General features: G+C 37.3%; 2 protein-coding genes and 1 long non-coding RNA gene across 11 annotated transcripts in view; 1 reads left to right on the top strand and 2 right to left on the bottom strand.

The window, feature by feature from the left end:
- Positions 1-253: 253 nt before the first annotated feature.
- On the top strand, positions 254-19,273 carry WDSUB1 (WD repeat, sterile alpha motif and U-box domain containing 1). 4 transcript variants are annotated; one of them, XM_035332294.1, is made up of 11 exons: positions 256-400; positions 1,050-1,473; positions 4,821-5,005; positions 7,305-7,397; positions 8,191-8,284; positions 10,535-10,568; positions 11,513-11,553; positions 11,647-11,753; positions 12,562-12,741; positions 15,912-16,052; positions 18,826-19,273. In XM_035332294.1, exons 2-11 carry the CDS (start codon positions 1,076-1,078, stop codon positions 18,996-18,998), a joined length of 1,446 nt encoding a protein of 481 aa, XP_035188185.1. In that variant the 5' UTR covers positions 256-400; positions 1,050-1,075; the 3' UTR covers positions 18,999-19,273. The 4 variants fall into 4 exon arrangements, with proteins under 4 accessions (XP_035188187.1, XP_035188185.1, XP_035188186.1 ...); XM_035332295.1 differs by lacking the exon at positions 1,050-1,473 and having other exon boundaries at positions 261-400; XM_035332296.1 differs by lacking the exons at positions 1,050-1,473; positions 4,821-5,005 and having other exon boundaries at positions 254-400.
- Positions 13,547-15,971, bottom strand: LOC118170210. Its single transcript, XR_004752575.1, has 2 exons — positions 14,953-15,971; positions 13,547-14,262 (listed from the first exon to the last, which is right to left on the bottom strand). It is a non-coding gene; the product is annotated as an uncharacterized LOC118170210 (long non-coding RNA).
- TANC1 (tetratricopeptide repeat, ankyrin repeat and coiled-coil containing 1) overlaps positions 18,995-22,190 on the bottom strand; it is a 116,645-nt gene continuing 113,449 nt past the window's right edge. For all 6 annotated transcript variants that reach the window (XM_035332291.1, XM_035332292.1, XM_035332290.1 and 3 more), the window contains one exon: positions 18,995-22,043. In XM_035332291.1, coding sequence (XP_035188182.1) covers positions 20,681-22,043 — 1,363 coding nt within the window. In that variant the 3' untranslated portion in view covers positions 18,995-20,680. The remainder of the gene's footprint in view (positions 22,044-22,190) is intronic.

The following is a 22,190-nucleotide window of genomic DNA, read 5'->3' as shown; positions in this document are numbered from 1 at the left end:
GCCGAACGCCCGCGCCGCCACCGACGTTGCTTCTGCGCGGGGAGGGCGGGGGCGCCCCCGGCATTTGCGGCAGGCCCGAGTCCGGCGCGGGCTCCAACGCGGCAAGCCGTGCGGCGGCGGGTGCGCGTGCGCAGTGGCACCGCCGTGAGGCGGCGGGGCGGAGGGCGCTCCCGGGAGGGCGGTGCGAGAACTACCGCTGCGGGGGGGTGGGGGGGGGCTCGACCGGGGACTGCCGGGGCGGGGCGGTGCTGCGCGGCCCGGTTCTGCCGTCCCTCGGCACTGCGGTGCCCAGCAGCGGCGGCCGGCGAGACGGGGTCCTGCGGCCGGCCCGCGGCGCTCCGGGCAGTCGAGCGAGGGCCTCCCCCGAGCGCTCTCCTGAAAGCCGTCGGCAGGGCGCAAGGTGAGGCGCGGGCCTTCCCTCTGAGCGGCTCCGGTGCGGCGCCCGAAAGCGCCGCAGGTTTGTCTGTAAGCGACAGTGGGTGGCTCGCGAGTTACGGGGGAAATGGCTGCTGGCAGCGCTGTGCGCGGGGTAGGATTTTTTATTTATTTATGTATTTATTTTGATTCAGATCATATATATATCCCAATCTCATGTAGAAAGATATATTTGTTTGTATCGAGTGGTTTATAAGTTTTTTGTTTGGTGACTGGCCTCTACAATGCCTACTTACTCCGTTGTGTCTAGTGTAGGTGAAACAGCTAACAACTTTGAACAGCAAACATCTTAACGTAAATAAAAGTTCTGGAATAAGCTCTATCGCCAGTGCCCCCAGACTAATTAGTTATTATGTGAGCTTGCACATTGTATTGCAAAATTGCAAATTGACTTAAATAAAAGTTTGTATATGTTAATTCTAACCGATTCACAAACTCCTCATCTTGTTGCTGTGGATATTCCGTGCTTTAAGTTGAAGATAAAAGCAATGCTTAAACGAAAAATTAGTCTCTGCAAAACATAATTTTTTTCCTGAAGAAAGTATCTTGTTTAAGGTAGTATGTATGATTTATGAAATAGGAGAGACTAACTGTTTTAACTTTTTTTTTTTCAGATTTTTTTTCTTTGAAAGTAGATAAAATGGCGACATTAATTCACACTTTAGCAGATCACAGTGATGATGTCAACTGCTGTGCCTTCTCACCATCGCTCTTGGCTACTTGTTCCTTGGACAAAACAGTTCGTATTTATTCTTTAAATGACTTTACTGAGCTTTCGTACTCACCTTTGAAAGGCCATACATATGCTGTCCATTGCTGCTGCTTCTCTCCATCGGGACACATTTTAGCTTCGTGTTCAACAGATGGTACTACCATGGTTTGGGACACTCGTGATGGTCGGGTGCTGGCAGTGCTTGGGCAGCCCAGTGGCAGTCCGGTTAGAGTCTGCCGATTTTCCCCAGAGTCCACATATCTGGTGTCAGGTGCAGCAGACGGGAGTGTAGTTCTTTGGAATGTGCAGTCATTGAAACTGTACAGGTGAGTGCCAAATATCTTTTCACAACCTTTTTCTCAATGGCAGAAATACATTATAAGTGATACTCTTTTAGTAGTATGCTGTAATGTGTACAGACTTGCAGACTTTACACCTCTGATTTATGTGACAAAGAAAAGGGAATAGGATGTTGAAGACCAAAAGATTATAAATAGGAGAAGTGCCAAGTTTTGTTAGTGTTTTTTTTTTAGGTTGAACAATGCAAACTCAAGAAGCTTGAATTATGTTATTTTTCATCCAAATCCTGTTGTGTTTTGTCTTTTTAAATCCATTGATTTAACATGAAATCAGGATGCATTGTATATTGCATCCATCTGGTTTCTGAGCAGTTGATCAGCAAAATGTGGTGTGTAATATACGGTTTGGTCAGTGGAGCCTGACTGTGTTATATGTGCTTTAAATTGTATTATACACAGTCTTTTTAATTTAAGTATTTAATGATGTGGCTATTTGAAGTCCAAGAAGTCTTAGAAGCTTGATGGTGATCCAGCAACCAAAAAGACTGGAAGTTACTACCATAACCTATGTTATTTCAGGTTAAGAAGTTAACGGCAACAGAGAGGCGTATTAGAGTTCAATGAGTTAAGTATTAGAATCAACATTTCACCTGGGTTTCCAGAACATAACTGTTTGAAACAAAGCTGATGAGCATTTGTAGTGATGTTGCACAGTTAAGGGCATGAACCTTTGGGTGATCTTCATAATCCTTCTCTTTGTCAGTGAAGTCTTCATGCCAGTTATTGTAATTTATACTTAAGCAAGACATTGTAGAAGTTGTAGAGCATGAATCGCTCAATATCACTCTGAAATAGAAAAGAAGTTAAGAATTTAAAAGAATTTATGAGATGTTCCACTCTGGTCCTCAGGATAAGGGAGCAGCCAATTTTTTTGTTTTATGTTAATCCTCGGTCAGGCATGTTATGCTTTTGTGGCTTCTATCTTTGCCTTCTACAGCAATGATTTAGATATGAACTGATTTTTTTTTTCTTTCAGAATGATAGATTGTTGTTTTCTGATATCCTGTAAATCTAGAAACATGTCTATAAACAAGAATTCTAATGGATTCTTGTCACCTCTGGAACTGGAAGAGTTTCTTTAATTTTGGAAACTAGTTATTGATTACATATTTTTTAATCTTTAAGAAATATTGGGAATGTCATTCGTTACCATTCTGATATCTAAGGGTTTATCTATTTTGAGGTATTACTAGTGAAGAACTTTTTTATACAGAATGCTTGTTAATGAAAGGGAAAAAAATTAAAAAGTAACTTCCTTATAATTACATACTTTTAATACGTGCAATGATGCATGTTTTAGATCTGCAGCCTAAATTTCCTCCTCATTGGATGAATGATGTATAGTGACAATGTAGAAACTATATTGTTGTTTTGAGCTTAAATTATTCTGATTTGGTGTTTACATTGTAAGAGAACAAAAAAGAGTGTGAACATTGCTTTCCTGTTCACCTCACTTTACTTTTACCAGTTCATTTCAAAGTGCTAACATGCCAACAGTAGTCAACTTAGTTTTAATTGTATATATTTTGGGGTTGTGTGTGTATGTGTGTGTGTGTGTGTGTGTGTATGTATTCAGTTGATAAATTCCCTGAATTATTATTTGCATTTGTAATTACAGGTATTGTATATATTTTGGGGATGTGTGTGTATTTATATATATATATCTAGTTGATAAATTCCCTGCATTATTATTTGCATTTGTAATTATAGGTACAAAAGTGCACCTGTCCTGCTTTTTCTCTTGAAGCTGAGATCAATATTACTTAGAAATTATCAATGTGCTTAAAAATTACATCGAGGGTTTTAGTCACCCATCAAATGTCACTCTGCGGTCCTCTGCTTCTTTTGCAACATTTGAGTATGTTGATGCTAAATGAGAGCCTTTAGCACACGCTATGGTGTCATTTTACTAAATATATGGATAATAATTACAAGATAACCAGTTAGTCCTTATTAGCCTGGACTGTTGTAATTGACTCTCCAAATTGTGAAGAAAATGGCAAGTTAAATCATCTTTATGAAGGGTGTGAACCAACTCAAAGCAAGTTAATTTATGTATGTTTCTTAAGGTGTTTGCCATTTCCTGTTCAGTAGCAAGAATACCGATATCTGACCTGAAAGTCATAAAAGCATACACATTTGAATAGTGCTCTTTATTTTACTGTTAGGTTTTCATAGCGGCATCTGTAGCGTTTTGTGTGTGAAAAAATAAAAATTTTTAAAATCTGGGCTAAGGAAACAATTATAAATATGAAAAGGGCAAGCAGTGTAGTGTATTTGGTAGTATGCTTAATGATCAAATTAAGGGAGTCAATATTTTTTTGGTTGTCCTAGGTCTGGTTAGAGAGAACCTCAGACAAGTTTATGGACTTGTCTTCTGTAGCATTAAGTTTGACACCTCTGGCCGTAAACAAAATTTCTATCAGCTAAAGAGAATGTGCAGGTGTTCTATGAAATACCATGACAGAGTAAATAGGACTGAGATTTCTTGCTGTACAACTGTTGCTTATGTCTGTGACTTTTTTCCTAGGCTTAAAGATTCAGCTATGCACACTGGGTCTGATCTAGTATCTGTTGAAAGGAGTGAGACACTTTCAATTGACTTGACATTACTGTCCGATATCTCAGAGGATGTTAGATTGACCCTGCTTCCTTCCTGAGACATTTGCATATCTGCTAGGAATTTTTATATATGATCAATTTTTACAAAGTACTTTGGCTGACTTAGTTAAAGTACAGAAATAATATTTTTAATTTTACCTTCTCTTGTCTATGAGTGATTTGAATTAACCCTATATCATAAATCACGAAGTATTCTACTCAGCTACAGCTTATCATAAATGTTAGTAGGTTTTCTGTTTTGACTTTAAAAACAACAGAGGAATTGTGGGAGTTGTTTCCCCCCGTTTTTACAGATCTGAGTCCGTATTATGACTGTTGTATATTTATCATTGACTTTGAAAATTTATTCTGCCATAGATTTTTAACAGTGTATTTTGCCTGTCAAGTGGTAAGTCCATTATAATTGTCTTTAGTTTGAAGCTCATTTTATCGCTCAACTAGAATGATTTTACCTTGGAGTGGCATCTCATGTTTTTCCTCCTGTAGTCAAAGAGCAGGCCCTGGTTCCTGCAGCTCTCCTTATTGTGCATCTCATTGCACAGCTGGAGAGAGTTTCTCTGCCCTCCGTTACCAAGTTCCAAAATGCAGGGCTTAGAACAATTTGGTGTATTGCATCAGATTGCATTTTAGAGATCAGTTCTTCAGAACATTACTTTTTCTAAACTCAAATACCATATACTCTTGCTTTTCAGATCTGGGAGTGTTAAAGATGGTTCTTTGGTGGCCTGTGCATTTTCTCCGAATGGAAATTGCTTTGTTACTGGATCATCATGGGGTGATATAACCATTTGGGATGATACAATGAGATGCCTATATAATGAAAAAGCACATGATCTTGGTGTTACCTGTTGTGATATTTCTTCACAGCCAGTTTCTGGTTAGTCACTTGACTTTTCAGGGGAGGAACATGGGAAAGAAAGAGTGATTCTATTTCTCTCTAGCTCTTATTTTCATTAGTGCTTGAGATTACAAATGACATTGGGAGGAGTTGATGTTTCACAGAATTCTGAATACTCTTAAGTAAAAGTAGTTGTGAGGCTGATGACAAGGAATGTACTAGGTCAACAAACAAAGTGATTAGCTTGCTTATGTTAGCTTTCAGTAGCTAATTATGCTGTCAGAGTTTTTGAAAAATGTTTGGGCAACTTCTGTAAGAGAAGCCTATCTATCAGGGCTGACAAAGGTGTTAGAAGATGCAGTACTTGATTACCATTACCATTTTACTTGTTCTTAGCATGCACCCCCAAGGTTAAAGCAATGCAAAGAACTGTAAAAGTAATAAGCCGAATGCATGAGCTGTGGTGTGTGAATACATTGTTTTCCTTCACCTGAATTGGAGGAATCTTGGGGGGAAGTGAGCCTGGGATCTCATGTGTCCCACTAAAACTTAGTACTGTTCAGTTGTCTTTTTCAGCTGTCTGTTTTAGCTGACCTTGTTTTGTCAGCTGCATTCCATTTTTTTTTTCTTTATGTGCTTCTCCACCATTGTGATGGGCAAGAACTTAGTTTTGTCTTTTGAGAATGAAATCAGATATTCTAGTATGTACTTGGGTATTGAGATCAAAATCATAAAGCATGGGTAGTGCAGGTCTTTCTCAGGGCTGCAGTGCATAATCTATTCATTTTTCATTCATGTCACATCTGTAGGGCTTTCTGTGGGACTGAAATAATTAAAACTTAGACCTCTTTATATATGAAAATATAGATACTAAAATTTCACTTTAAACTACCAGCTACCTCAGGGAAAGCTTTGCATTTGTGGACACAGGCTTTTAAAATTACTTAGTGACGCCAGCTTACTGCATGATTGTGTGGGAATGCTGGGGAGTTGCGTGTCTATGTCCCTAGCTAGTATAGTGGGAAGAAACATTTGTACAAACAAGAAGAACCTCTATTTGAAACATCCTGTAGAATTAATTGCAGTACAGGAAAGTGTCATAATCAAGCAATCAAATATTGGCAACTTGGAAATTCTTGGAAATTCTGAAATTTACAAGTGTATGGAAGGTTGAAAAGTTGATTTGTATAGTTTTTATCTGGAAAAAGTTTTTAATACAGAGTTATGAGATCTCATAGTCAACTGTTTTTATTGGAGGTAGGGAAATTGCACAGAAGTCTCACTATCTGACTTAGCAAGAAGTGATGTAACTTGTCTTAACAGCCTTGTAGGCATACCTTTGTGCTTTACATGTCCCAGGCTGGATATTAGGAAAAACTTCTTTACCGAAAGGGTTGTTAGGCACTGGAATGGGCTGCCCAAGGAAGTGGTTGAGTCCCCATCCCTGGAGGTCTTTAAAAGACGTTTAGATGTAGAGCTTAGGGATATGGTTTAGTGGAGGACTTGTTAGTGTTAGGTCAGAGGTTGGACTCGGTGATCTTGGAGGTCTCTTCCAACCTCGACGATTCTGTGATTCTGTGATTTCCAGTAACTACAAAGCTGGAAAGATGAGCACTTATTTAAGTTACTTATATTATACTTACATTATTATGTTAGTATCTGATAGAGTTCTCTGATTTTCAGCCTTAAACCTGGTGATTCTTGTAGGAGTTTTAAGACTGCTGCTGGCAGAGGTAACACCATTGAAGGAATGTTGTGGTGACTTGTGTCAGGCTGGTATGCCAGCTCACTGGAGTAAAGAGCAGAAAGAATTTGGCTAAGAATAATTAAAAAAAAATGTTAACAGACAGAAACAACACGTTTAGAATGGAACTTGATAATTCAGAAATGTTCATATCCATTGAACAGAGAGGGGAGAGCTATGAAACTATTGCTAGTGTTGTATTTCATCTCATCATCATACTAATGCACGTTTCTCAACATTGGTTAGCTAGACTGCAGTCTTGAAACAGTTTATAAAAAATAGCTAGACAATTTATAAAAAATGAAACACTCAGCAGACAGAGGAACCAAACATGCACCATCCAGAACATGTGAAATAGCAGGACAGTAGTGCAGTTCTGGGCTTTATCTACCTGTTCAGGAAACAGTGTAACAGTGATATCTGTTTCTTATTGAAAATGGTTTTAGAACCTCTGCAATTATTTTTATCACCACTTTAAAGTAGTACTGAGATTAAGGAGATTTACCAATTTGTATATGAATGCTGGTGTAATTTACTGATACACTTTGATTTTTGTTGCTTCTGATTCCCATCAATGTATTTGAATTTTATCAGATGGTGAACATGGATCCAGATACTTCCAGATGGCTTCTTGTGGTCAAGATAATAAGGTCAAAGTCTGGCTTATTTTGTTTGCAGATGCCTTAGGTTTGTATTGTGGCTTTTCTTTTTCTTTTTTTTTTTTTTTTTTTCCATAATCAAATGTCTTAACTCTTTAGTGACAATTTACATCTAAGATCTAATTTATACTGCTGCCATGGATTCACAGCCAAACTAACCACACATTGAAAGTTTTCTTTTGATTGTTTTGCTGGAAGACAGCTAATGCATGCTGTGGTTTGTGAGATTGGGCCCTATAGTAAAGGTTAAAAAAATAATCCTCCAATCCTCTTAACCTTAACGTCTTGATAAATGTTTGTTTTTAGTTGGTATTTTCACCTTTGGTAACCAGTATAATTTCTACTGTGACCATTGGGCAGGTTGCTAGTTTGAAACCTCTTAATCTGCCAGGCCAGAGAAAGGTTTTTCATTTCATCGTTCAGTACATCTTGGCCTTTTGAGCAAGAGCTGAAGGAATGAAAATGGTGTTGGCTCTTCTAAAACTGCAATGTAAATGTATGACTGTTATGTAGAGACCAAGCATATGGGCAAAACCATCTCCGGTGGGAATTTCTTGTCATCTCTTTTATATAGAAGTCTGTAAGGATGAATGTTGTATGTACAGATACACAATCATCTAAAATACTGTTAGACATGATAAGACTACAGAGTGAAGGGTCAGAGAGGATAAACTTAAGTTCTCTCTGTGATCCTTTATCCCTTTCTCTGTAGGCAGTATGTCACAGAGTAAGATCTTTTGAGGCAACTTTACACTCCTAAAAGCCTGTTGTTTTAATGCCTTGCCAAATATGTCCATATGTAATAATTCTTGTATTTTCAGGTGTTGAATTAAGATACAAATGTACATTGAGTGGACATTCTGCCCCAGTTCTGTCTTGTGCGTTTTCTTATGATGGACAGATGTTAGTTTCAGGGTAAGCAGTATCTTGTACTTGTTGAAATTTCATGTAGGTGGCTGTCCAGTCTACACTTAAATATTGTAAAACAAAGTTCAAATATGTTGCAGATTTCAAAATATATTTCCAGTAATTATGGCATCGTTCTTTAACCTCCAGAACTAATGAGGTGTCTTTCCAATTGGTTTGCATCTTGTGGGTGATTGAGTTTGAAATCTAAGATGTTGCAAGCTCTGTTCTCTGAGTATTATAATGAAATTCATTTTTTCTGTGTTTATGTGGCTTTTCTTGTATGTGCATACTCTTAAAAAAATGTGAATTTACATTGCAACCTTACCCTGTTTTTGGGACACCATTTACGGTTTTTCTTTTCCTTCTCACTCACATTTTTTGGGAAATTTTTAGAAACTTAAATACCTTGAAATTTTTGTCTTTGACAGATTTGATTGAAATTAGCCATTGTTAAAAAGGTATTAATTGATCCATATTCATAGTATGGCAACATTGGCCTTTTTCCCTAAAAAGTGCATGATCAAGATATCTGTAGACCTGTTTTTTTGCCGCCAGCCCTGTACAGAATAATGGTTAAGACCCAGATTAGTCGTGAACCATCAGCTAGAGACTAATATGATTATTAGTCTTTGTTAGAGGGTGATAAGGGAGTTGCCAATCTCATTGCATGGTCAGTTGCTATTGTGTTTTAAAGACCCAGGGTGGTGGAGGTGAGGGGAAGATTCCTGATGAGTTAAAAAATGAAAATGTCATGCTCACCTCTGAGGAGGACAAGGCAGAGGACCGAGAGAGCTACAAGCCAGGCAGCCTAACTCCAGTCTCCGGGGAGGAGCAAATCCTGGCAGTGGCTTGGAAGCTGCTTCCAGGTACAAATGCTTGGGAAAAGCAGCAGGAGCTGATCGAGGGCAAACTGATCCTGACTGACCTGACCACCTTCTGCGATGAGGCAACTGGCTGAATGGCCAAGGAGAGAACAGCTGTACTGTACGCCTTGGCTTTATCAAGCCCTTTGGCGTGGTCTCCCATCAAAGTTTTACACCCAGACTGGGGAGGTGTAGGTCAGGTAAGTGGATGGTAGGATGAGTGGAAAAGTTACTGGACTGTCAGGCTAAAACAGTTGTGATGAATAGCAGTACAAAGTGAAACTGGCAGCTGGTTTCTAGTGGTTTTCCTCAGGGATCAAGCTGTTGAAAGAAGGAATTTTAAATAAGGTAGATATCATTTATGGTTTTATGAATATGAATGACCACATGCTTTTATTCTGCACTCTATGAAGAGAAGTGCTTGATCACTTCTAAACTGTCACACTGGCAACTTAATCTAACAAATCAAAGGATTCTTCTCTAAATCTTAATAATCTTTATTTTATGAAGATATTTTTAACTGAAATGGGGAAGCTGGTGTCTTGTGAAGGAAAAAGAAAGGACCACAACAGAAATAAACAGAAAACTATGCAAAACACAAAAGACAATAGCTTGCTTTGACATTTTACTGCCTTAAAAACAATATAGAGTCTTTTTCAGTATTTGAAGATCATTCTGAATGCTTACGGCCTTAAGTTATTTTATTTTCCATTAGATATATAGATTATTGTTTTAGATTACGTTGTCATAACTGAAATATCTATCCCATTCAGCCTTTAAGTAAATACTGCTGTCGTGGTAAATAACTATGCAATTTGTATTTCATTAAGTATTTTATGATTGATTGCATTGCATAACTATATTTTATGGATCACACTGCAGTACTTCCTCTAGTTTGATTTGGAAATAAAAAGGTTTCAACATTAAATAGAAGTGCTGAGAGTAGGATAGCCAGATTCTTTGCATGATGCAGAGAAGTGTCTGCATTACAGATATTTCTTGCAAAGGCCTTATTTATACCTTACATACAAACATAATTTTGTTTGTAGAGCCAGTATTGTTGGCCAGTTCACGTAAACCTTGTACAAGCCCTCTGCAGCAGAAATTCTTATGGAAGTGCGAAATTTTGTGTTCTATGTATTAATTTTTATATCATGCTGTAGGTGCAGCTAGCCAGTGTCATTGTCTTAAGCTGGACATGGTTGGAAAGGGTTTAAGTAGCTTAGCTTTCCATAAATTTCTGTTACGAGCTCTGTTAAGAGCTCTGTTCTCTGTTCTTATTTTACTTGTGGACGAGTTTTTTTTTTTTCTTTGTTTTTTCCCTTCTTAATTAGGCAGTTTGTTTCTTTATGGCTCTGTGCACCACTGTAATGTTAATGTGTTTTTTTTAAAGGTCTGTGGACAAGTGTGTCATAATATATGAAACTGTAAGTATAGCATAGTGCAAGATCATTCTTTTGTTTGTTGTCTTGAAATATTAGTGCTGTTTCTCCAATGTCTTATCAAGATAAAGAATATTAAAGAATAGGATTTATATAAACCCAAAATATTTATTGTGTAGTGTTGGTTTTTTTGTTTGTTTATTTTTGAGAAAAATTTGAGGATCTTGAGAATTGATCAATCTTTCTCATTATTATTTATATCTCTTTGAGGGTTTTATTATTTTATTTCTCCACAGTGCTCTACAAGACAATATTATTCAGTGGACTACATGCTTTTTTGTTCTTCATGTTGAGGTTGAAGAGGGTTTGTTAATCTCAAATTTCATCCAAAGCAGGGATGACGGTACCTTTTGACCTAAAATCAGGAATAGTGATCACTGAAATCCTTTACTTATTTATATATAAAGTGCACATAAAAGAGAAGTATGATAAAGTATTAAAGAAAAAATACATTAAATTGTAATGTCCTTTCATAAAAATGTAATCTTCAGGTATTTTGTGTAATGCTGTTATTACATCCTTTGAAGTTTACCTGTAAATGGTATTTACATTTAGTACTTTATCATATTGAAATATATGATAATTATGAATTATCAAATATGATAATTATGAAATACCATAATTTTGCTGAAAATGAAGGATGAACAAGCTTTAACCTTCTTCAGCTTGCTCTGCATTTTCTGTTGTATTGATAAAATTTTTCAATTAGGGTTTTTGAAGGGTGGCCTTTTTTCAGTGAATTGAACAGGGGGGCTTCAGTCAGGGAAGTCATCTGACTTTGCTGCCAATCAGCTTTGGCAAGGTTGCATAACTTCTCTGAAGGTAACTTCTATCATATTACAAGAATAATATTTCTTTTTGGAATATTTGAAAGTAGATATACAAATGAGTGATTCACAGATAGTCTTTTTTTTTTTTTTTTTTTTCAGAATACTGGCAATATACTTCATACTTTGTCTCAGCATACCAGGTATGAATTCAGTATGATTATTCTGTTTTACTATTAATAAATAAATTAAATCCTTTTCATGTTAATTTTCACACATTTGCTTTTTATTTGTAGATATGTTACAACTTGTGTTTTTGCACCATGTACTGCCTTACTTGCCACGGGTTCAATGGATAAAACCGTGAACATATGGCAATTTGACAGTAAGCAACCTTGTGCAGGTTAGTGTTTGGAGTACCTTTAATATGTTCTTTAAACAAGTGTTGTTGAACATCTCGTGAAGATGCAAAGATCCAACTTATACACAGTTAGTGTGTAACCTCAGAACTATGTGGCACAATGTTTATTTTTTCTCTGAATTTATCTTATTAATATACAAGGTATATTCTCTCTCTTTCTCATATGTTAGAAGTATATTATCTTCATACATCTTTTCTGATACTCTCCACTTCTTATTCTCTTAAATGACAGTATTTAAGACATGGGTATTATTCACAGGGACTGTAAGACTTTTTGGGTAAGTATAATTGACAGTGAGTTAAAGAGAAAATATGCTAATTGCAAGCATACTTGTGAACAAGTACAGTTTGCCAGTTGTTACAGATGAAAAAACACGATAACTAACCATTGTTACAAAATAGATGAGCACCTGAAGTATGCGGGGCAAAGATATAGATCTTTGTTCAATACACAAAAGTCTGGAGTTTGGTCTGCTTTTATAAGGAGGTATGAGACTTGGTTTCTGTGTTTGCTGATGCTTTTCAATATTTTTAGTTCAACTTCAACAGAAATCTAAGTACATGTGAGTTCACAATCCTCTAAACTTTGAAAGTCAATGATAGAAGATAAACCCGAGTGATTGTCCCCCATTGAAAAAATGTCTGTTGAGCATCTCTTTTATCAAATGCTGGAGAATGTACAGTAGTGAGAGCACTTGGAAAATGTTCATTACTGCCGTAGTTCCTAGCACTGTTTTTTTAATTGTTTTGTTTTGTCTTGTTTGCTGTCTTTTATTTGTCCTTTACAAAGGAAATACTGTAGAAAATGAATCTGAGGTGGCTGTTCAGAACTGGACAGAGGATGACGTTTCAGCCTGGCTTTGTGCACAGGGCTTAACAGACATTGTTGGGCTTTTCAAACGGAATAACATTGATGGCAAAGAACTCCTGCATCTTACAAAGGAAAGTCTGACTAATGAATTAAAAATCGGTAAGAATGTGGAAATTCAAGTAGTTTGTAATCTTGTGAGTATGTATGAAATGATGGAGTGAAAGTGAGTTACGTGTTCCATACATGGATATGTTTTCCCTAAAATGCTTTTTTTTTTATTACCGTAGCTAATCAAAAACAAAAAACAAACCTAATGTAACATTATTCAAAGTACTCTGTGCTTGCGTATTCCTAGAGGAAAAAAAAAAGCACATCCACCAACAATGCCATGTTAAGTGGTCTTACCTGCTTTTGTTTCTAATTTTTAGACTCTATATCAAGCTGTGAGAAAGTAATTTCAGGTTTTGTATACACTTAATGATTCTGACTTTGGTAAATAGGGTTCTCCGTAGTTTTTTCGGTCCGTTGGTAAAAGTTTTATGTTTATAATACTATGTGGTCAACTACCTTGAATTTAACAGTGAAATTCTTCAGAGTACAGTTAGCATAATAGAAAAATACAAGGTATGTTTAGTTTTTACTTACTATGGAGTTAAAGTATTAGATGTTCACATTTAGTAAGGATTCAGCAAAGCTTTCCAAGCTCAGACACTTTGTAATTCATCAGGCATCCTTTTATTTAATATGTTGTGCTGTCACTATTGCAAAACTGTAGTTAAATCCTAGAAGGAATCACAGGGAAGTGCCATATTCTGAAATAAGGAACTTCAGTTTGGTGAACTACATGGGAACTTTCAAAATGTAAGTTCTCTATTCACTGTAGCTAGATTTAGGTGTTAATTAGATGTTGGCACTTTTGCCAAAGTGAAATAAAGTATAACAAAAGGCTGAGTGAGTCAAGAAACATTTTTAAAAATACATTTTTATTTTTAGAAGTTAGCATTCTTCCTCGTAGGCAGACTGCTCCCGTCCTTTATTAATTGTTTTGTGTGTGCATGTGCATGGTGTTGGTATGTATCTGATCATAGTATTTCTGTGCATCAACAAGCCTTGTTAAATCAGAGAAATCAACAGAGATTCTGGGAATCTGTCATGAATTGACACCCATGAAAGACACACAGCTCTACGTTTCTGTATACATTTTCCTTAACATTGGAGTAACTTAAAATTATGTTGCACCAATCACCAGCTGAGGCTAATCAGATAATGCTGACTAGAGACACTGATGTGTCGTTATTCTATCTGTTCATTCACAAATGAATCCCTTTGAACTAATCAGTCTGAAAGAAAACAAGGCAGCATAACTGTAATTGTGCTTTTAGTTGTATTTTTAGATTAGAGAGAGATGGGAAAAGCTGCAATGTAATTAAAAAAAAATCTTAAACACAAGCTCAGGCATTCTTCAGTTGTCCCTTTGTAAGACATAGGACAACACTTGTACAGCAGGTTTAGGGTATTGTAATGGAGAGATGTAAATGACTTTTTATGACAAAAGCTAAACCGAAGGCTAAAGAAAGTCCTATAGATTATAGTTCTGAAATTGTATATACTTACATTTAGCTTGACTGCAAGAGCACACCAGTCTTGTGAACTCAGGAAAAAAGCAATCAGTTCATGTAACTGTGGTGGTTTTACCGTGCTAGGCGGTTGAACACCACAACCACTCTCTCACTCCCCCTCCTCAGATGAGGAGGGGAAGAAGTAAAAGGAAAGAACAACTCACGGGTTGAGATAAGGATGATTTAATTAAAGAGAAAAAAAAAAAAATATATATATATATATATTATTAAGGAAATATTATTAATTAAACAATTTGACTAAAGGGAAAAAAAGAAAAGGGGAAGAGGGAGGGGGAAAGGGAATAACTAAACAAAACAAGTAAAGGCTATGTGGAAGTGCAGAGGAAAGAAATTACTTCCCACAAATGAGCGATGCTTGACCACGTCCTTGAAGCAGGGCCTCAACGCACGTAGCTGGTGTTCGGGTGGAGGACAGACGTTTTCGCAACGAGAGCCCACCCCTCCCCTCTTCTTCCTTTTTCCACCTTTTATTGCTGAGTGTGACATCATATGGTATGGAATATCCCTCTGGTTGGTTTAGGTCAGCTGCCCTGCTGATGTTTCTTTCTCACTTTTTTGCCCACCCCCTAGGAGGGTCAGAGAGAGTCCTGATGCTGTGCCAGCACTTCTCAGCAGCAGACACAACACTGGTGTGATATACCACTGCTGTTCTAGCTACAAGTGCAGAGCGCAGCACTGTATGGGCTGCTGCAGGGAAAGTTAACATCCCAGCCAGACCCAGTACAGTAACGTTAATTGTATTCGTTTTTTTAATCTGTAATTATTTTTTTAATCCCTGCAAACATAGTCACTTTACCAATAGTGTTGTTCTGCAGCACATCAGGCATTTAGAGAGATGACTATCATTTGTGGCTTCTAATTCATTCTTTACACTGTGATGGCTACTTTTATTTTGGATCTTGCCATTATATGACTTGTGTTAAATTTAAAACAATATTTATTATCAGTTTAAATGTTTTAACCGTTTAAAGCTGTGTTGATATTCTAAAATATTTTTTCTACAAGTAACGTTAAAAGTTATTTTAAGATATTTTTTTTTGACAATTTTTTTTCAGGGCTCTTCTGACAAGGTGTTTTGTTGATGATGTTTTTTTATCTGGTACCTTTGGAAAGTAAACGCTCATTCTGGCATGGTACAGTGGGCGAAAGACAGCTAAGCAGTGAACGGGTACGATACTTGTCATGCAGCAGAAATGAGCTTAGCTAGGAGACTGACAGAATATCTGGGAACAAAGGGGTTGTTAGAAGGGTAATTTTGCAGACACACAATCAAACTGTTTATGAAAATAAAGAATGGAACACCTACGGCTGATATGTGGTTTTATTCTTGGTGCTGCATGCTTTCATTTCATAAATCGGCACTCAAGGCTATCACTTATAATAAAGGTGAATATGTGATCATACTATGCATCAGCAAAGATACTGTTCTGCCAGGTAGATGTGGATTTGCAGCAGTGTTGCATTTGCATTTGTTCTACCGTTTGTTTTCATTGCTCCACAGAATTGTTGCAGGCCAGCAGCAGGCTGCTGTTAAGCTGGTTGTAGGGTGCCTGGGTGTCTGCGGACTTTCCCATATGGGGGGGTGGGGAAAAGCTGTGTCTCCTGTGGCACAACAGCCACCAAGTGCAAGACGTGACCTCTTTGCCTGACATTGCAGTGTTTTCACTTCATGTACATACAACTTTTCAGAGTCTCTAGGCCTGCGCAATAAAATCCTTCAGAAAATTGAAGAACTGAGGATGAAAATGGTCTCTGTTTCTGTTGGTATCCCTGATGAGTTCTTGTGTCCTATAACTCGGGAGCTTATGAAGGAACCCGTCATTGCAGCAGGTATGTCTTTGACAAATATTGAACAAAATGAATAGGGATGTGAGAACACAAAAAATCTGATCTGTTGTAGAAAGATAAATCGGTCTAAGTACCTATCACACAAAAATAGGACTGTGGCAAATGGTAAAATTGCATCACTAAGACGGAGGAAAAAAAATTGTTGTGCAGTTCCCGTAGTATCAACTTTACTGATGTAGCAGTATGCATTTTTTTTTTTTTTTTTATGGTCCTTTCTTTTTGTGCCTGTGCAAATTTGTATTTAAAAGCTGAATTACAGAGTAATCTTGGTAAATGCACAATGGAATTGTGCATATGGGGGGGAAAAACAACAACAAAAAATTTGCTCATTACTAACTTAGCACACCATGTATATAGCACTTGGAAGTTTGTACAGATGGAGGTTTGTTTAGGTGCGACAAGATTCTGGAGTGAGAGTTGCAAGAAGCAGCATATGTTACGTAGTTATGAAAAGCTAATGTTTTGTAGTTCTAATCTTGGGGTGGAGGAAAGGAGTATCATCAAAAGACCATTGCATTTTTGATGATCTGTAAAGAGTAACTTCATAGCTTTGAGATACCAGGCCAGATTTGTCAGAGTCTAATCATTCAGAACATGAAAGTGTTTGCTGATTACTAGAGTGAGAAGCATTGCACTTACTAGGGCTTGAGCCTCAGCAGTAGCAGTAGGAGGATAGTCTTCTGTCATTTTGAAATAAGGCGCTATCATTTTAGAGTAGGATAGTTTAGCTGAAAAACACTGCCAGTGACTATTCACAGGTTTATTACAAAATCAAGTAGGCATTTTTAGTCACTCAGAAATCACTGACCTTTCAAAATAAAACGTTCACAGTGTATGTAACCCGTTATAATACATTACTAACACATATTGCCTTGCTGCCATTCAGTATTTGTGTATTACACTGCTGTCCTGAAAAGCGGTATTCCTGTGCATTTTAGAACACAGGGCAGGCATATACTGGGGGTTCCTCACACTGTTCTTTCATAGAAGCTAAAAAAATGAGGAATTCCAGAAGTGTTCCAGTTTGCCGCAGGAAAAACAACACTTTGTGGCAAGATGACAGGTGAAGGAAAGTATAGGATTTGGTGTTAGAAATGTCTGTATTCACTAGGTGCTTCATGGTCCTACATTATCAAACTGAAGTTTTACTAGTATAATCACAGCTGACTTTAGAGATATGGGCACATTTGCAGGTTCAAATTAAGTAGAGGAATTTAGACATTTCTGAGATTAGAAAGTAAGTGCAGTGAGGAGTTTAATTAGTTCTGTAAGCTAAGAGTTAAATAAAACTGCTTTTATGCTTCTGCTCGATGTAAAATTTAAAGAAAAAGAAAAGGCAGAATTCCAACTTGCATAGTGCTTTACCAAATTGACCGGCCTAAATAAGATTTTTCCATGGTAAGTGGCTCATATTCAGTAAAAAGGAAGGAAACACTATGGTGTAGCCTAGTGTTAGGGAGTAAGCTCCCCACTCTGTAAGGGAGTAGGCGTGTAGCTGTAAATTATGGCTTGTTTAGGTACTGACAGGAAGAGCTGAAGGCCTAAAGCCAGACAGGTGCCCAGGGCTAAGTGGGGACCCAGCTCAGGACTGTAGGGCTCGGGTCTGGCTGAGGGCTAACGCTTGGTGTTCACCGCTGAGCATTGCACTGCAGCAGCAGCAGTCCTTGGTTGGGTTAGTTATTAGATATTACTGAGTTTTTATTTAACATTACCTATCACTTAAGATGAAAATAAATTCTAATACTTTCAGAATGTATTTTTGTGCTATGCAGAAGCATAGACAAAAACTGATTTCAATTTCAGACTGAACTGTTTCTATTCACTTTCAGCTTTGTCTTTTTTTCTAGAAAGGGTTCCTTAAATGAAAAGCATTTGTAAAAAAGTTACTCGAGAGCTTTAGAGCCAACTAATTGGAAATATTTGAATTGTGATTAAATTAAACAGTTTTATTATCCAAAGGAGCGCAGTAATTTTAATACCATTGTGCCATTTATGCAATTTGGTAAAAGTGCAGCTTATTTATTTATTTTTAATTATTATTTTAAGTAATGCCACTGTTCCAATGCTTTTTATACGTGAAAGGCTGCAGGCATAGGGGACTTGGCTAACAGCTCTGATGATTCCTTTGACAGCCTTGTGAATAACTTTGTAAAACGCTTCTAGAGCATATTTTAAGGTGTAATTAGTGATGGGAATAATTCAGCTGAAAAGTCTTGGTTTCTTCACTTATCAAACCTCACAGGTATATATAACTTGTCACTGCAAAATAATGCTTATTATTCTAGAATTACTTGTTTTAAGCTAGGATTTTAAAAGTTGATTTAATAGGTAATATTTAAAGCTGACTGCCTATAGTAAAATAAGTAAATAAATATCAACTCTGGAGACCTAGTACAAATACCTGTTGCTGGAATGCCTCTGCTGATAGTAGATGTGAGGCAAAGCTCCATGCCAACTGAAATTACCACAGTAGCAAAACATAAGAGTACAGGTAGAGCTAACTAAAAGAGAGCTATCCATATTTCATGCGTCCTGTGTCAACCCCACCCTGTACTTCCTGCAAGTAACTTGGTACGGCTGTATAAAGTGTTACTTCAATAAACTTAACTATATGATTGTTCTACAACTCTGTTTTCCTGTTTGGACATACTGGTTCACTTCCATCCCTTACTTAAATATGTAAAATATGTATGGTGTAACACAGCACCCAAGCACCTGTAATAAATATAAACTTTTGATAATGGATTCTTTGCAGATGGCTATTCCTATGAAAAGGAGGCAATGGAAAATTGGATCAGTAATAAAAGACGATCCAGTCCCATGACAAATCTTCCTCTTCACTCTCCTTTGCTTACACCAAATAGGACACTGAAAATGGCTATCAGTCGCTGGCTAGAGACTCAGCAAAAATATGGTGAAACCACTTAAGTTTTGAAGTTACTTACTGAAATGAAATGAAATTATATGTAGCTAACAGAAATAAATGTGTCAGAAACAATGGGAAACAAAGTTTTATTCTGTTTTACTCAAGTTGTCATTTCAATCTTTATGCTAAGAAAAGAGTGTCTACTGGTGGAAGCTGCTAAAAAATTACTGATTTTTTAAAGTTACTGATAACTTTATTTTGTAGTATTTCTGTTTAAGAAATCAAACATTCAGATTCACAGTTTTTCAAATAAAGTTTTCTTAAAATGTTCACTACATTTATGAGGTTTTGAGTCTTCATTTTGCAAAGTTAGTCTCTTCCAGGAGTTAAATATCAAACTACCTAATTTGTATTTATTTTTCTAATTAAAAAATGTCATCTCTGTTCCCTATTACTGAACATGCATTTGGAAAGGCTGGGAGTGAGATCTTCCTGTAACTGTCAGTGACACAGCTATATTAGTAACTTTTATTTGTATGGAAAAAATACAGTAGCTGTGCAAAAATAGAACTACAGGACAAGAATAATATAAGACTTGTACAAAATGTCAAAGAAACAGTGAGCAATAAATAAGCTAAATCATAATAATGTGAACTTAGAAAAGAATTTGTAAAAATGCATATGGGTGTTTACAATGTACATACAACACTGTACACAAACAAGTCCTGAAAGTGACTACCGCAACTTGACCACACCAACCAAAGAACAATCATAGGAATGTCACTGCAGCTGTTTATTTTCAGAACTGTGCCAATATAAAACCTTCTTTCCTCTGAAAAAATCTTCACAACAACTTCATCCAATAGAGCAACTGCACATACACTTTCCCTTCAACTTTCATCTTCATTCCATCCATTTCTTGAGTTTCCTGTCACCATGCTTACTAAACATGTCATTGTTGTAGTACCTCTTTACCTGACTAAACAAACAATATATAATTTTGCTGTAAAAGAGCACCCAGAGGTGATTAAGTAAACTATATAAAGTGCGGTTATTGTTAACATGCCTTAATATTGCGTTACTCAGTGCAATAACCAATATGGTCAAAGCCTTTCAATACACATGCAGATGTCACTGTTTAGTTTACTTGATTGCTTCTTGTTACTAAAAATAGCTATATTTACATGTCAAAACATGGCTGCTTTAAGCTTACTCATACACAAATTATTTATGCTTCCTAAATGTACATCATGCAACCCGAATTAGAGCCCACTAGAAAAGTGATAAAATACTATCTTTGATTTAAAAAACCCATACATATACAGATCTGAATGGTATGCAGCAGGTATTTTAACACTGTTCTGAGAAGCACTTAAGCATTATAGAGGCACGATTATGATGTAAGTGATGAGCTGTAATACAACTAAAAGCCAAGATTAAAGCCCTATGTAAATTTGTATATTCAGGGTAAAGTGTAATGGAAATAATTTCTTTGCTTGAGGTCCTAGTTTGGATGACTGATGATCCCAGGTGATGCTTCCTACAGAAATTTGCTATTCCAGTTACTGTGACTGTTCTGTGATGGTATGAACAGCTTAAAGTGGTTGTACCCCATGATATACTGGCCAACTTGGACTATGTACTCAAACTCAAAAATGACCAGCCCATCACTATTTTGTATCGACATAATACCCTATGATGTTATGAACAAAGTTTTACGACTGCGTAATATACAACATAATATTTACACATTTGATTCAATGAATGATCGCTTTGGTTTTGTAGAAGTGACATGACTTAGATGGCCTTCCTTACTGAGGTGAGAGTGTTGGTGTGCTAGAGCATCTGGGTATAAATGCAAAACTTGCCTAGATGGTCTGTTGTCTTGACAGCACGCAGATGTTTGGCACTTAATCTCCTCCTGTTCTTTAGCTTGCATACCATTCTGGTTGCTGTCTCCTGGGGCAATAACAGTAGAAGTTTTAGTTTGATAGTGTTTGACTGAGAACTGGTCAAAATTTGAGGACTGAATGCTCCCAGATACAACATTTGTTGGTAATCCATCTGATGCTTGAGAGTGCCATAGGCGACCGGCTTGATTATTCTGCTGCTGAAACCGTGCAGTCTTATCCATAATGCCCATAAATGGAGTATTGCGAGGTCTGTATTCAGCAGCAGTACCCTGAACTTGATTAACTTTATTCTCCTTGATTCGAACATCTGGCCCTATCCCCTTAATACTATCTGAAAAACTGCTAGCTGAAGTTAAGCTGCTGGTTGAGCTGGCAAGAAGCATACTGCTGGATGGAGAAGAAGAAGAGACACCACTGGTGACAGGACTTTGCTGTCTTGCTTCACTGAAAGTCATAGTAGGGGCTGTTGACACGTCGGTGGTTTTAGATTTACTTGCAAAAGGAGGAGAGAAATTCTCACTATGCTGTGAATGGGAACACTGGCTGGACATAAACTTCTCGTTGTACATGTCAGAAGTAGGACCTGTGGAAATACTTCCAGATGATAACGTGTCTGTGCCATCTAAATGCTGAATTTTAGAGTGGCGGACTGGCAAAGGACTTTGGGAAAGATGCTGAAAATTTGATTGCATTGTCTTTGTACTGCATTGACTACTTCCCATTTTTGATCCAGGCTGGATGGAGCTCAGGTGCTGATTAGTTTTTACAATCTGTGCTTGTTTTGTTGGCTGCACAATCAAGCCTGGCTCTCTCAAATATTTATTGCCTGTCCTGCCTTGAGGGGACACAGGTCTAGCTTTCTGCTGAACATCATCTTGAAGGGTTCTGGTATATGATGAAGTAGCTAAGGAACGTTGCAGCCTTTGTGAAGATGAAACAGATTCATCAGGGTGTGGCAGTTCTTCCTCCCTTTCTTGAGGACCAAAGTTATTTGCACCTTGTATAACCTCCTCCCCCTCATTATCAGAGTTGTTAGTTTGCTGTACTGACTGTGGAGACTGGTTTTTCTGTTGCTGTGTTCTCTGGAACTGCTTGCATTCCTCTTCTACTCGAGCCAGGAGACGTTTAATTTCTTGATTGCTAGGACACAGTTTTGTTGCTTCACGTAAATCAGCAAGAGCAGCAAGTAGCTTTCTATATTAAAGGAAAAAAAAAAGATTTGTTAGTCAAAGCCTGGGATGAATTTGAGTCTCAGCATTGCCTACTACTTATCCACCTCCACCACTTAAAAAGTGATGTTCTGATTTATCATCTCCTGCTGGATCCGGTGACAAGATAAAA

This window comes from Oxyura jamaicensis, chromosome 7 (assembly GCF_011077185.1).
Source record: "Oxyura jamaicensis isolate SHBP4307 breed ruddy duck chromosome 7, BPBGC_Ojam_1.0, whole genome shotgun sequence".
NCBI lineage: Eukaryota > Metazoa > Chordata > Aves > Anseriformes > Anatidae > Oxyura > Oxyura jamaicensis.
Note: the sequence above shows the minus strand (reverse complement) of the source record. Positions and strands in the feature narration are given on the sequence as shown.